Source organism: Leptopilina heterotoma, unplaced genomic scaffold (assembly GCF_015476425.1).
Source record: "Leptopilina heterotoma isolate Lh14 unplaced genomic scaffold, ASM1547642v1 Lhet_107, whole genome shotgun sequence".
NCBI lineage: Eukaryota > Metazoa > Arthropoda > Insecta > Hymenoptera > Figitidae > Leptopilina > Leptopilina heterotoma.
Window position 1 is genome coordinate 43,778 of NW_025110824.1, and position 14,621 is coordinate 58,398.

Consider the following 14,621-nt stretch of genomic DNA (forward strand, 5'->3'; position numbering starts at 1 on the left):
ATCCTTAAAGAGCCTCTATTTAAGGAAAAGGCTAAATTACATCTGAAAGTTCGCCTGGTATCTCAGAGTCTCGTTCAAGATACCTCCATTCGAGCCCCACCCCGGGGACGGGTCGTCCAGAAGACGGGCCCTTTTTGTAACACAACTGTTCCCGAGCTTTACGGTTTACGGTTAATTGTGCCCAGCAAAGGTCGTCCCCCGTCCAACCCCCTCCCCACGGAAGAACCCGACGGATTTGTTAACCCTAGTATCATTCATCCATGGACACGAGTTCATCACGGATTGGGTGGCAGAGACTCGCGCCTCAATCGCCATGGCACAGCCAACGTAACCATGGAAGGGTTTCTTCTTGGTCAGACTTCCACCAGTAGGAAGTCTTCGGAATGGACCCGCGGTTAAGCCTCTGTCCATCCCGTCTCTCTCGATATCTCTCTAAATCCCCGTGCCATGGGACACTGCCCAGCGAAACACAAAAGATTCGGTTTCTGTAGCGGCCGACCCATTTTGAAGGGATCGCCCCCTCAGTCCCCATGAGAGATATCGAGAAGTAGCCTCCCACTGGGTAAAGCCCCTCGTGCGCCCCCCACCAACGGCAAGGTCTTGAAACCCCTAGGGAGGGATGACCTATTATGAATGAAATTTTTATTTAAAAAATTCCAGGAAGTTTGAATTCTTGGGGGAGCATGCCACTGTGGCCCCCCTGGATCCGCGCCTGCTTCAGACTCATGATCAGCGACCCCAAAAACCCCCGAGTAACAAGTTTGAAGTAAGTTTAATAAATTTTAAGAATTTAGTCCCCTAAAAATTTTTAATTATTTGAGTAGTTTTTTTTTGAAAATTGTTTGTTTGTATATATAGGAGTTCAAAATATGGACAAATATTGGTTATGAAGATCATAAATTATTGTATCTTCAACTATCCGTCTTTTTGGTTTTCTGTCAAGGTGTTGGTCCGGTGCCTAACGGAAAATCGTTCTTCAATTGCTTTTATTGTCATCAAAAGTTTGAGTTGGAGATGCATTAGAGATATTGGAAAATTTTTATGTGGCAGCAGAATATTGACCGATTATACATACTATACCTTCATATAGGAACATTTACTTTAATAACAGATTTACTAAGAGATTATGATTTAAAGTCTACTTGATAATATTTATTTGTTGTTAAGATGCACCTGTTGTAACTTTAATGGTGTCGTAAGGTTAAGATATTAAGTTCAACTTTACCTTTCTCTAAAATTTACGAACTATATTATGAAAAGTTCATAATATTCGCGCTCCGTGTGTTGTTGCGCGCTTCGCGCGCAAATGGCTCGCTTCGCTCGCGGTGGTCTGCAATTATTGTGCATTATTATATTGTGTTCTTGTTTCCTATTATATGTTTCATAAAACATTTTTTTTCTTAAAGTTACTACGACTTTAAGGATTACATTCTCATCACTTGTTTTTGTTTGCTGATGATTGCGAGATTAAGTGCATTTAAATGTATATTTTTGGTCTTGATGATAAAATTGTGAAGTTATTTTTAATTCTACTAACTCTCTTAGCAGAAACATGATTTGCAGAAGCAGCTAAAATATTCTTAAAGTATTAGTATTATTATAAGTTTTTTGTGTAGTGTAGAGCGTAGCGGAATGGCTAACTTTTCACTCTTTGTTGATTTACTCGGACATCTCCTAGAAAAGTTACTCTGGTATCTCAGCTTTCTTTTAAAAAAACGAACGTCCCTACTCAGGCGGAAAAGTGAGACGAATACCAGATCGTCCAACCGTCTAGCGCCCGCGCCGGTTGAATTGGAGAGTCAATGCCAGTGCAGGCAGTCTGTACCGATTCGGATGAGAATTTCTACTGGCGCGGTACAAAGTCGGATCCGACTATCGGTACAGTCTTTCTACTGCCGGAAGTACAGGAGCGGTACAAGATTTGATCCGACCGCCGGATCAAAATTTATACCACCTCGCAACCGGCGTTGTACTGGCATTCGTCCGTCTAACGACCCGAGCGGTACAGGCATTCTACCGACTGAGAACTATATAATTTATCTTATTATTAATATATTAATTAATTTAATTTACTTACTTATTTATTGATTTATTATAAATAAATTATAAGTAATATTAAATAAATTTGATTGGATTTATTTAATATTACTTATTTGTTTATTTATTGATAATAAATTAATAAATAAGTGAATTAAAAATTATTAATTAATTAATTTATTAATAAGAATACACGGAGAGAAAGAAAAGTAAGCGGCTCTACCTGTCGGTAGAGCGGTTGCGTTAAATGCGAAACAGCCGTTCAACTTGAGGTTAAGCACGCTGCTTACTCTCGAGGGGAGAACGGTTCCTTTTTTTTTTTTTCTATGCTAAACTATATGAAGTCGGTTCTACAATGAGCACGGTCGTTCGTGTTCGCTGTCGTGAACGTGTACGCGTTCCAAGTCGGTTCTACAATGAGCACGGTTGTTCGTGTTCGCTATCGTGAACGTGTACGTGCTCCATGCTAAACTAAATGGAACGCGTACACGTTCACGACAGCGAACACGAACGACCGTGCTCATTGTAGAACCGACTTGAAGTCGGTTCTACAATGGGCACGTCAGACGTGGTCGTCTAACGTACCGTGCTGACGTCACCCATTTGAATAGCATGGGTGACGTCAGAACGGCACGTCAGACGACCACGTCCGACGTGCCCATTGTAGAACCGACTTGGAACGCGTACACGTTCACGACAGCGAACACGAACGACCGTGCTCATTGTAGAACCGACTTGAAGTCGGTTCTACAATGGGCACGTCAGACGTGGTCGTCTAACGTACCGTGCTGACGTCACCCATTTGAATAGCATGGGTGACGTCAGAACGGCACGTCAGACGACCACGTCCGACGTGCCCATTGTAGAACCGACTTCATATAGTTTAGCATAGAGCACGTATACGTTCACGATAGCGAACACGAACAACCGTGCTCATTGTAGAACCGACTTGGAACGCGTACACGTTCACGACAGCGAACACGAACGACCGTGCTCATTATAGAACCGACTTAAAGGAAAAACAACGCTCTCTTGCCAAATCAAACGGCTCTCTTTTTTTTTCTCTCCGTGTATGCTTAGAATATAGTAATTGTTACTAGTTTTCAAATTAGTTTTATTTTTATATTGGATAATTTTTTTTATAAATGCGCTTTTAAACATCTTACCCCAAATATCTTTTAAAATCTGACAAGTTTTGCTATTTTTTATAATAAAAATTAATAATAATAAATTTAATCCATCATGCTTTAAACATTTTTTGTATTAATAATTTTTAAAGAGTCGAAAGTACATTCGCTCTGTCATTCTATTGCAAAATGCGTCCAGCTCGGTGCAGGTTTCAGCCCGCCAAACACCCGGCGTTGTACTGGCATCCGTCCGTCTAGCAACCAGCGCGGGCCAAATTATATTCTTTATTAAAAATTCAAATAAAAGAAATGTTTAATTAACTATGCAAGGTGAATGTTAATTAATATTTAATATTTCTTTCAAATTAATTACATTCATCTTTTTCTCTTCTTTAAAAACAGTTATAAAGTATAAATGAAACGCAGTAAGTTACAAATGTTTATTTTAGTTAATTTTGTATTGATTTCGAATAGTTATAAAGTGAATAGTTATAAAGTTCAACTAATTATTCCTAAATAATAAAATAATGATAAATATCAAAAACATTGAAGATTAAATAAAAATGTAATAAAACTTTAAATTTATTTGCATAATATAAATAAAATGCTAAAATATTGAAAAATATTTGAGTAAAAATTATTATTCACTTTATATATAAGTTTTGTTTAGCGGTATTGTATATTGGCGTTGTTATGCTCACATCCGCAAGCGAGCGAATAGCGTAGTGGTTAGCGTATTAGACTTCGGTGCGTAGATTAGGATAGGCGCTTGGGCTTCGTATCCCACTGCGAGCGTTTAGAATTTTAATGTGTAAAAAAATGTAAAATGTGTAAAAAATGCTTCAAACGATCTATAAATAAATGTTAATTAACATGCACCATGCATAGTTAATTAAATATTTTTTTTTATTTTATTTTTCAATAGAGAATATAATTTGGCCTGCGTCGCTTGCTAGGCGGACGAATGCCAGTAGAACGCCAGTAGAAAGTCATGTTTCGGAACAAAATTTGGCCCGTCCTGGTTGCCAGACGGACGAATGCCGGTACAACGCCGGTTGTTAGGCGGCATCAAATCTGTACCGAGCCAGGCGCGCAGCCACTACAACACATTGTCAGGTTCCAGTACAATGTCTGAACCGCTCCGGTCGTCAGGCGGATCCATGCCAGTACAGTCTTACCGACGTCTGTACAGGCGCGGTACCCCGCCAGTGGGAAATTTCCGCCTGGGTATATTACTCTTACATTTGTTTCTACAATGAACGTACACTTCGTAGGTATCGTAGGTTGCTCTTTATGCATAGCGTGTTGCATTATCCAACTCGCCCTAGGGGTACTTGGAAAATATTTTGTAATTTTTATCAATACAGTAAGTGTTAATCAAAAATCTCAAATTGACCCTCAAAATATGTTTCAAGCTTAAAACGCGATTTTAGTTTCTTTTTAAAAAAAAGTTATTAGTTATTTTAAAAAAATTAGAACGAAAAAATGAAAATTTTGAAAAGTTACTTTCATATGTGAAATACAGTTTTTCTACTATATTTCTTACAATAGTGATTGAATAATAAATAATCAAACTTTGTAGAAACTTGCAGTACATCAAGTTGTGTTCGGAACGAAATCATTTCGATTTACGATTTTTAAATAAATTACAATTATTCATTACGCCCCTTAGCCATTATGTCCTGTTCCCCCTATATATACGTGATTTGTAAATATAAATATATGATTAAAAACAAGTAAATCTGGATACAGTGGATTTGATAGTTTAATTCTTATAAGAAAAACGTTAAATTTACTGAAGATTTAAAAATGAACAATTAGATGAATTTTCTGCATGATTTTTTTAAGAGAACGTTCAAGCGCCTAAACTTTTGGAAGAGACTTCCGGCAGGACGCGCCTCTCTGCACAATACGGCGTCTTGTCGGCAGTACGGCAACCGTCCTTCAGAAAGGATGAAATTTATTTTTGTAAAGAAATATTTAAATTTTATAGAATATTATAATATATTATTTTATACATAATTTATTAAATATATTAACAAATATTGTTATTATATGTTATTTTGAGCTTAAACAAGAAATTCACTCAGAGATTTTGAAAAAATCGCCATTTTTAATGCTATACAAATATTTGAATAACTTATAAAATAGTAAACGTTTTCTAATGCTTCTCTTATTATTTTAAAGGTCATTTTCAAAAGTATGAGAATTACTTCAGGTAATAACGTGTATTCTTTGCTTAAAAAATTGTAAGCAAAGCAAAGGTAGGATACCCAAATTAGAACATAATAATAAAAAATAGCACAGAATTTCAAAAAAAATTTTGAACTAAGAGCTAGAATAAAAACAATCCTCCAAAATTTGCACGTCGTTTCAACATGAAAAAATAAATCACCTCCACTGAGATGAGACAAAAATTCGAAAAAACTTTTAAAAAATTAAATTTTTCAAAAGTTATAGTCGGAACAAAGTTTTTGTCTACGGACAGACGGACAGACAGGCTTACAGATAGACGTAATCGCCAAACCATGTTTTTTGAATTCAGGGAACCTCAAAACGCAAAGATTTCATACAATTAGCAAGAGTCAGTTTTCCACCAAATATAATATCTTCTCATGTGATGACAATGTAAAAATATTTTAAATTAAAAATAAAATTTTTTAGTTCTAGATAAACCGTTTGGCTATACCTGACCCAAAAACTTCAAAAATAAACCTGGACCAAAAACTTAAAAAAAAAAAAAATTTATAACTTTTTTGTTTTTTGTTGTACAAAAAAGTATCTAAAGGAAAAGTTGTTTGTTTTTGTACAAATTTTAAGGAAAAAATTAGAAAAAATATTTTTTTGAAAATTGTCAAAAATACAAAAAAAAGTTTTGTATTTTTGTCGTTTTTTGACGAAATGAGCTGTCCAACGAACTCAGGCTTCATTTTAATGGACTAAAAAAGCACCCCAAATTGCAAGTCGATTCATTAAAATTTATTCGAGTTATCGTCGAGACAAAATTTTCTACAGACAGACAGACACACAGATCGACAGACAGACACTTCTCTAAAAACCATTTTTTTGGAATCAGGGGGTCATGAAACGTAAAGATTTATCAAAATTAGAAATTTCTCAAAATCGCACAAATCCAAAACTTTCTCATTTTTGATGAGAATGTAAAAATATATTGTCATTAATTCAAGTCGCGTACCATTTCATGCTACGGGATTAGCCGTAGTTATATATGTAGTTGCAGTATATTTCGCCGCAGTCTAGTGTGTTTCCCTACAACCCACTGTTTATTACAATTTCAAAATGCAAACAATAAAAGTTCTAAGAACTTTTCATACATTGCTGGAAGTATACATATACTTTATTATATGTTCCGCCCTCATTATTTGGATGTAATATTACATTACTTTTCAAATGAATTAATTTATTTCAAATACTGCAGCTTTCACTGCTTTTCTAAGAAACTAAATTTAGAATAACAGAAGTAAAAATTATTTTATTTAGAAAAAAGCATTTCTCTTGCTTTTGATAGTAAACTTGTTCGGATAGGAAATTTTTGACTTGAATAAAAAATTCTTTAAAATTTATTGTGCAATCGCAAACATTTTTTCACATTGCATAGGTATAACAGATTAAAAATAACAAGACTGACTAAACTATATATATATATATATATATATATATATATATATATATATCTTGCTACTGAAAAATCGATTCCTACCACTTTTATTCCGTGACTGAAAACATTTGAAATCCAATATTCATAATGACAAATGAGGTTTATTAAAGTTCTCTACGTTCCAACGCAATGAGATAATTATTATGTATATATATATATATATTGGATTAAATAAATTATGCGACAAAAAGAAAAATATTAGTTTTAACATTTCTTTTATAAGCAAACTATACTAAATATAAACAATTTAATAGTTAATACAAAAAGTCGATAAAATACAAAATTTATTGCATAATTAAAAATCTCCCAGTTAGACTCAAAAAATATTGTCTAATATTTAAATTTGTGTGCATTAATAATATTATTGCAAGAGTAAATTTGTTAGCCTATGGCTATAAAGCAAACGTTTAGTTTTGGAAAACAGTTACTGAACAACAATTTTAGGAAAAAAGAAGTTACAAGTTTACAAGTTAGTGAAGTTTAAGGTGAATAATGGACAGTTCAAAAGTGGATACTACCTACTACTTCTATTATAATCACTGCAAAAATAGGTGTCTTTTTTGATATCTTAAAATAAGATGTAAGATAGAAAAATGCTATCTTACATCTTAAAATAAGATGTTTTCTAAAGCATCTTACTAATATTTAAGATGCTTTATACGTTTTAGCAGTGATGAAGATACTTCTTCCATCTTAGAAAAGTAAGATACTTTTGTAAGTTCTTTAAAGTATCTTAAATTAAGATGTTTCTGTTGCAATAAGATGTTTAGCGATAAGTTACTTAAGAATCGTAAGATGCGCCATAAGTGTAAGTATTACTAAAAACTAAGATACATAAAGTGTTTTCCATAAGAGCCCATAGTTAACCTCAAAACTTTTTGCCCCAAAAATACACAGAAAATGTGTACGAAGATGCTTTTAACATCTTAAATTAAGATTTTTCAAGTAACTAAAAAGTGTCTACCAAAACATCTTAGAAATTACTACCAAAACATCTTAAATTAAGATACTTCTTTTTGCAGTGATCCAGATTCACTTGAATAACTGCCTACATGACTCTATCTCGTGCTTTAAAGAAATAGCAGACACAAAATGTGATGGGTCACTCATATTATGTTTTGACTACTGTGAAATACTCACGGAGTATTTCAAAAATATTTAAATTATTTATATTTTTTTATTGTTAATTAAAGATTTTTGAACCCTCTTAATAAAATAATTTTAACTAATTGAGTTTTTGCATAAATTAAATAAAAATTTATGGTTATATCAGTGAGTAAATGTAAGGGAAGTGTTCCGGTTGTGGGCACCCTTTTGTTTTTGCCTCATAACATTTGTCCATGTGCATATTATACAAATATATGTGTACGCATTTAAAGCTAGAGGTCTAAGGTGACTGTCAGTGAAGGTATTAAATTAATTTCTTTAAATAAAAAAGTTTTATTAGAAATTTAGTGAAATGGAAATTTTTTAAAAAAAAATTTTTGTACCCGGTTGTGGACACCCTTGAAAAATCCGCTAAAAATGGAAAAATATTAAAGGAAACCAACACAAATAAAGAAGAAATAAAAGTTTCTTTATTTTAAGAGACTTTGCCGGGATAAAAAACAAAAATGATGACACGTTTTCACACTATGCTCATCGCTATCAGAAGCATAATGCTAGCATGTGAAGTAGCTGGCCCACATATCATAACGCACTTCTAATGCACTGAACGACTATATTCATCGCATTTAATGGAGTTTGCGGCTGTCAATTTCCTTGGCAGAAAGTTTATATAGATGAGACAGTAGTCCACATCATTGTCAGATGGTAGAGCCTCCTTAACATAAAGGTGCCCACAACCGGGAATGACAGTCTTTTTTAAAAAGACCTACACATTTTGTGATGCACGATTTTGGTTAAACACGAAGGTAAATCACAAAATATAATGACACTGCAAAAAAAATTAAACCCTTTTTTTCTGAACGAATCTACACCCATATGTTGCACTTCGAAAACAATACAAAATTACTTTTTTATTTATTTAATGCAAATTTTCTTTATTATGCTCACAGCTATAACACAAATGCATATATTTATTTCGTTATCAATACGAAAAGTCCGTATAGTCAACGAACACGACTTGCAATACTAAGATCAGTAAAGTCTGCTTGCCGTCGAAGTTTATGTACGGGTGCCCACAACCGGAGCGTGCTCACAACCGGCGCACTTCCCCTACTTTCGAATAATAAAATAAAAATTTGAGAAAATTATGAGACCCATAATGAGTATTACCATTTGAGTGTTATTTGTTTTAAATTAAAGGAGGATAGATTCTTAAGAAATCCCTCAAGGCCGATTTTTAAGATATTAATTGTTTATAATTTTTTATTTTAATCAAATTAATACAATTTTTTAAAAAAGGACGTTTCTTTTCTTATTTCGTTATTGCACATGATCTAAATCAGTTCAAATTATTCTAATATGACAACCAGACAATTAATAAAACATAAAATAATTTATTTAAATTGTTATAAACAATATTAATTAACAAATAGATAACTTTGATTTCTTTCCACTAAAAAACGTTTTTTTCACATTTTCTTTTTAATTTAAGTTCATTTAAAGAATATATGACCCTTTTGTTTAAGAAGTAACTTATTTAAATTGCTATAAACAATGTTAATTAACAAATAGTTAACTTTAATTCCTCTCCACTAAAAATTTTTTTTTACGAATAATTTTTTATTTAGGTTCATTTAAAAAATATATGTTCTCCCCTTGTTTAAAAAATAACTTATTTAAATTGTTATAAACATTATTAATTAACAAATAGTTAAGTTTTGTTCCTCTTCACCAAAAAAAATTTTTTTTTCACGTTTACTTTTTTATTTAGGTTCATTTAAAAAATATAAGAATGTAAGTATAACTACTTATTTTAAATAGGCTGTGAAATTAAACTAAGTACTTATACTTTCATTTCTATATTAATCAAATAATGAACCTAAATAAAAAAAGTAAACGTGAAAAAAAATTTTTGGCGGAGAGGAACAAAAGTTAACTATTTGTTAATTAATAATGTTTATAACAATTTAAATAAGCTTTTTTTAATCAAGGAGGACATATATTCTTTAAATGAACCTAAATAGAAAAGTAAGCGTGAAACAAATTTTTAGTTAAGAGGAATCAAAGTTAACTATTTGTTAATTAATATTGTTTATAACAATTTTAATAAGTTAATTTTTAAACAAAAAGGACATATATTCTTGAAATGAACTTAAATTAAAAAGAAAATGTGGAGAAAAGCATCTTTTTGTGAAGAAGAATCAAAGTTATCTATTTGTTAATTAATATGGTTTATAACAATTTAAATAAGTTACTTTTAAACAAAATGGACATAATACATTCTTGTAATGAACTTAAATTTTAAAAAAATGTGTAAAAAAACCTTTTTTAGGCAAAAGGAATCAAAGCTATCTATTTGTTAATTAATATTGTTTATAACAATTTAAATAAATTATTTTATGTTTTATTAATTGTCTGGTTGTCATATTAGAATAATTTGAACTGATTTAGATCATGTGCAATAACGAAATAAGAAAAGAAACGTCCTTTTTTAAAAAATTGTATTAATTTGTTTAAAATAAAAAATTATAAACAATTAATATCTCAAAAATCGGCCTTTAGCAAAAAAAATTTTTTATTTCACATGCACAAAAATGGCGCTTTTAGATAGCTGATGACAGGGAGTAAAGTCACTCATTTGTTCGACCATATGAAAATGGCGTCTATTTTCTCCCATGTGCAAACATAACAGCTGATGGGATGGGAGAAAACGGCCGCTATTTTCATATAAGTCGAACAAGTGAATGACTTTTACTCCCTGTCGTCTGCTATCTGAAATCGCCACTTTTGTGCATTAGGAATAAAAAATATCGTAAGTAACATGGGAATAAAGGCATCCCGATTTGTTTACGATGATTTTTGTGACACGAGTGAAGGTCTCGGGGCGCCCTCGACCTCCACTCGTGTCACAAAAATCACCGTAAACAAATGGCTGCCTTTATACCCTTGTTGCTTAAAGTTGGCGTACCATATACCAATCTTATTAAAAATCAAGAAGTATACAGCTTTTTCAGCTCCAGAGTTAAGCATATTTTAATTTAAACGAATACCTACTATTTGAATTAAATTTGAATTTATTATATATTTGGATATCTAGATTATACACGGAAAAAAATTAATCTCTAAATTAGAGATTAAATCTGAGATTTAGGCATAACCTATCACTGGAATCGGACGTAAGATGTAAGCAGATCACTAAAACTGAAATTTGGTATTATATCTAATCCGAATATTAGTATTGTGAAGAACACGTATTTCTTATGCCTAAAAATGATATTAGGAATCTCAAATTTTATGACATGTGGAACATATGTTCTAAACTATCAACTTACTTAAATAAATTCAAATCTAATATATTATTTGAATAAACAATATTAAAAAATTTAGTCGTATATTTAAATAATTCTTATTTTTGTAATAACTCGATGTAATAAAAATTTATAATTTATCACAATTTAGAGTGAGAATTATTCACAAAATATTTATTTTGTTTTCCCTGTATGAACTATCCCTACTAAAAATAAAATCAGGAATCGTCATGAATGGTCAGAATTTCTGAACATTCCTGAACAGTCTCACCACTTCTGACGTTTTCGAACGTTTCTCACCATTCCTAACCAAATACTTTCCAAGCTCCTCCCACTTTACTCCCACCATTTTCGAAGCTGTGACCATTTCTGAAATTCCTGACCATTTCTGAAATTCTTAACTATTTCTGAAATGTGTGAACACATAACCTATAAAAATTTTGGTACATCTTTCTAATTTTGGTAAAGTCTCATGAAAATTTATATATATTGCGACCGGATATTTTAATTAAAAATTATAATTCAATTATTAGCATCTAATCCGTTCGTTAGTTCACTTTCCTGCAATTTAACCCCAAACAACTCGACTAACCAAACAATACAACAACACCACAAAGACAATTCTTACTCAAGTTGTGGAACTTTCCCGCCAAGACAACCGATGATGCTAAGACGATGGAAACAAAGAGAAAATTATGAAACGATTTACCAGCGACGCCAAAAATATCAATTCCTTGGGAAAAAGGCTCAATAAACTCCAACACAAAAGATAACAAGCACAATTAAAGAACACTTTGCCTTTATTTTCCACTAGAAAATACAATTAACGGAATCATATCACAACGAACAACATTCAACACGCGCCGGTAAACGAATGAAAATAATATTTAAAAAAAACTGCTGGTAACGAATTCGTCAGCTGAGACGCCGGTATTCCTGTCTTTGTCCTAAGGTCACGCAAATCTGATAAATCCTTCCTTGTCCCTCAAACGACGGAAAATCACCTGTAAATAAATTCGGCCCTGGTCGCTATCAATCGTGGAAACTCGTCACCACGCCTTATTTTCATCACATACAGTGAGCCGCAACCAGAAACAAATCAACTCAGGAAATTTAAGAAAGAGATACCAACTAACACAATGACTTTTCCGACACAGACAAACCGCTATTATCCCAGTAACAAATGCCTTGTTACAATATACATATAAAATCTTTCAAATTTATTTTTTACATTTCAGAATACATTATTCTATTATAAAAATTGTTCTTTTAACTTAACAAAAGTTCTCATTTTTCAAATTGGTATAATTATTGAATTAATTATAGGGTAAGTGTGGGTATTCCTGCGAGTGACACAATTATTGCGATTTTTAAAAAATTATTATTTTCATTTTGAAATACACGCCTAATTTTTTCAAAATAATTACAAAAATTATTTTGAATCTTACTTGATAGAATAGCTCATAAAAATGTACATTCCGACAATTATTTATTTATTTATTTAAATTTGAAATATATTATGACAGAATTCTGTGAAATTATCAAATATGGCAGTCATGAATACATATTAAAAACCATTGATATTTCCAATATTCACTATAGTATACACGTTTCAGTGTTACTAATCAAAGAAGTACACTTTATTATTTGAAAAATATATTAATTTACCCATATATTATTGATTTTCAATTAATAATACTTAAAACTATATTAGTAGCAGAATTTTTACTGCATGTTAGTATTATTGCGATTTTTAAATACGTTTACTGCGCAACGCATACTAAACATAACCTCTTTTTTGACAACCAGCGCGCTATGCGACACCTGATTTTCTGCAATAATGCTCGCACAATAATTGGTGTTTCCTTGATAAATGTCACACAATATTAATCGCGAGTCAACAATAATACATGTGTTGACAATTAGTTTTTAATTTACTTTTTTAAATACAAATAAGTAACGAAATTTGATTGAGTTTAATGATTTGGAAAATATAATAATTGAACTTTAATTTGTAATTGAAAAAACTGCATTTTATTTTTTCGTAAACTTAGACGAGCTTCGCAAAGTTAACCTACCCTAAAAATTCGCAGAAATACCCACACTTACCCTACAGCAAAAGTAGGTAAATAAATCAAAACATTCGGACCATTCTTTTAAAATTATTTAATATATTTATGTAATGTATATTTATAATATATTAATTTAATATATGTATATTTACTTGTAATTATTTAATATAGTTAATTAATAATAAATTTTGTTTCATAATATTAGTAATTTACTATACCAGTCAGTACTTATTATGAGAAGTATTTGCATTATAATTGAAATACAGTTATATTTAAATTATTATTAATCATTAATAGAATAATTTCTTACAATAATGATTATTAATAATTTGAATTTTAAATTTATAAAAATTTCAATATTGCATTAATAATTCATTATTATTATAAATTATAATGTTAAATTAAATTAATATTAAATACTAAATTCATTTTAAATGCAGATATAATAAAAATTATTATTAATCTGTATTCGTATTATAGTTTATGAAACATTTCAAATTGTAAAGTTAAGACTTAATTTATTATTGGTTCAATTAATAATGTTAATTTTTATTAATTCACATAACCTATTATGACTAAATTGAAATATAATTAATTAATAAAAATTATTTAACAGTTTATTCTGATTTATTGATAATATTGGTAATTGAATTTTACTATTTTACAGTTGCTCTTTATATAGACAGTTGAATCCAGAAATATGTAAGTCGGTTCGGTAGTCGCAGTCGTTAGGGCAGTTAGTTTAGGCACTAGGTTAGGTCATGCGTCGGGGTTCGATCCCCGTAGGGTCCAAATTTTAATTTAATTCCGGGAATTAGTTTCAAGTTGTTCCGTATGTAAACAAACTGATATTAATTAATAAAATATATATTTTAAAATTAATTTGTTGCAACTTTTTGCATATTGTTTAAATAAATAAAACAGAAGTGGCTTAAAAATATGGTCAAAAATGAGATACAAATGGTCTCAAATAGTCACCAATTATGGGCGGGGTCAACAAAGAGGAGGGGATAGTAGCAAACTTGTGACCACTTTAATCTTCCTCCTGATCAGTTGTGATAGATTTCTGACGAGATCCATCCAGAATCGTAAGAAAACTGGATTAAAGTGGTCAGGCGGCCTGACCATTTGTCTGACCATTCCTGATTTTGGGACGCATGATTATTCCCCAAATGTCATTTTTCCGAAATGTCATTTTACCGAACTGCTCTTTTGCGAATAGTCATTTTTGCGAAAAGCCAATTTTGCGAAATGTCACTTTTGCGAATTGTCATATTTACGAAAATCTATT

The 14,621-nt window shown here is 31.2% G+C and overlaps 1 protein-coding gene across 1 annotated transcript in view; it reads left to right on the plus strand.

Moving 5' to 3' along the window:
- The first annotated feature begins 2,649 nt into the window (after positions 1–2,649).
- Positions 2,650–14,621, plus strand: part of LOC122502384 (calcium/calmodulin-dependent protein kinase type II alpha chain-like) — a 274,765-nt gene continuing 262,793 nt past the window's right edge. The window contains exon 1 of the mRNA XM_043612408.1: positions 2,650–2,797. Coding sequence (XP_043468343.1) covers positions 2,650–2,797 — 148 coding nt within the window. The remainder of the gene's footprint in view (positions 2,798–14,621) is intronic.